This window comes from Frankliniella occidentalis, unplaced genomic scaffold (assembly GCF_000697945.3).
Source record: "Frankliniella occidentalis isolate FOCC.00 unplaced genomic scaffold, Focc_3.1 Scaffold1, whole genome shotgun sequence".
NCBI classification, from domain to species: domain Eukaryota; kingdom Metazoa; phylum Arthropoda; class Insecta; order Thysanoptera; family Thripidae; genus Frankliniella; species Frankliniella occidentalis.
Window position 1 is genome coordinate 2,173,727 of NW_026267131.1, and position 1,698 is coordinate 2,175,424.

The following is a 1,698-nucleotide window of genomic DNA, read 5'->3' on the forward strand; positions in this document are numbered from 1 at the left end:
AATAAAAATGCAAAGGTCGCCTGGTTGTTACTGGCTCATATGCTCTAAATTTGGAAACCTCTTCATTTTAACGTTTCGGATGGCTTCGGGTATGAATCTCTCATAGCCTGCCGGTGATCTTCCCTCGGAGTCGGTAAGTCCTCGTGACACGAATGGGAACGCGAATGGGTGGCACCGACGACGGTTGGCGCTCTCTTTTCGGATTCGGGGGCGCGAGGTGTCCGCCCCTCGCAAGAGATGGCGCTGTCGGTCGAGAGGCGCGCGTCGGTCGAGCTTCGATCCAGCAGAAGCCTGTGCAGTCCAACCGCCCTGGTTCACCACGGTCAGCGGTGCGCGGCAGCCAAGGACTCCAGAGTTCTTGTGTGCTAAGGTAAGTGATGGTGACACCCCCTGAACGTGTTGACTTGTTCGGCTACGCGTTGACCCGGCGACTGCGCCTTGCCCCCTGTCACCCCCGGGGGTTGCCGTCGGCCCGCAGGGGTGGCCGTGGCCGCTCGTCCGCGGGCCGCTCGCCCAGCAGGGGCGGGTGTGACGACATCCATGATGCGGATGCCTTAACCTCACCCACGTGTTGACGTCTGCCACAACTTCCCGCGTTCCACTGTCAACCGCCGCACAGCTCGGGTCTGTCGCATCACGCAGTAAGCCCGTTGACGGCACATTCGTCAACGTGGTGGACTGCGTTGCCTGGACGGCGTCCTGGCCGTGCCCGCATTACATGCGGCCTTCCGGGGGGCTGCCGCGGCCGTGCGTATCTCGGCGGCCTTAGGTCTGCGGTAACTGGGGATGGGCGCGGAGCTGTCTGGCTCCGCACCCCTGAAATTTTTGACTATTATGATCATGTGTGGGTGTGTGTGTCATGTACGTGTACGTGTGTCGTGTGCGTGAGCGAAGGCAGCGGGGTGCAGTATGTCAGGAAGGGGTGCGAGTCCAGTCCACCACTGGCTGCCCCGCCCCGCCCCGGGCTAAGCCGGCCTCACATCTCACATGGTGCAATCAGCCTCCAGCATGGCGGCTGGGAGCTGCTCGGCTTAGCTCCGCGGTGCGTATGCCATGGCACACCACGAACACTGCCCACCCCCCGCGCAACCTTCAGCCCCCTGCCCCTCACCCGGTCGCTCGCGCACCCATCGCGGAGGCAACGCACGTAGGCGATGCTCCAAATCCACTTGACTTTTTTTTTAAAGGTAATGTTACTTTAACAAAGAGAGACTTGGAATAAGAATGTAGAAGGGGGTGAGGGGGGGGTGAGGTGGTGGAGGCCGAAGGCCGGCGAGGGCAGGACGTGGCCGGAGGAGTTGGCGCTGTCCAGCCGCCCGCGCATCTCTTTTAGAAAACTCACCGGCCGGTTGTCGACGAACCACGTGATGTTGGCCGCCGGGAAAGACGCCGTCGTGGAGCAGTTGGCACGCACCACCCCGGCGGACAGCTTCTCCACGGTCAGCTCCGGCTTCCTGCTCGGCGGTTCTGTAAAAAGAACGGGGAGAATAATTTTTAAAGATTTTTTTTTTTGCGAGTAACCATAAACAAGCATCGTGGCCGAAAGGGGGGAAGGGATTTACTGCGAGCGCTACGCTGTGCCACGCCCTCGGCAAATTGGGGGCCAAGCATCGCGTGGCGCCATCGAGGGAGAGAGAGGGAAAATGAGTAGGAGAGAGTGGGAGGGAGAGAAGAAAGAGAGGAGAGAGGGAGAGAGGG

At 60.7% G+C, this 1,698-nt stretch overlaps 1 protein-coding gene across 2 annotated transcripts in view; it reads right to left on the reverse strand.

The window, feature by feature from the left end:
* LOC113202665 (uncharacterized) overlaps positions 1–1,698 on the reverse strand; it is a 140,705-nt gene that overhangs the window by 23,739 nt on the left and 115,268 nt on the right. For both annotated transcript variants that reach the window (XM_052268410.1, XM_052268443.1), the window contains exon 4: positions 1,343–1,467. In XM_052268410.1, the coding sequence (XP_052124370.1) occupies positions 1,343–1,467 (125 nt within the window). The remainder of the gene's footprint in view (positions 1–1,342; positions 1,468–1,698) is intronic.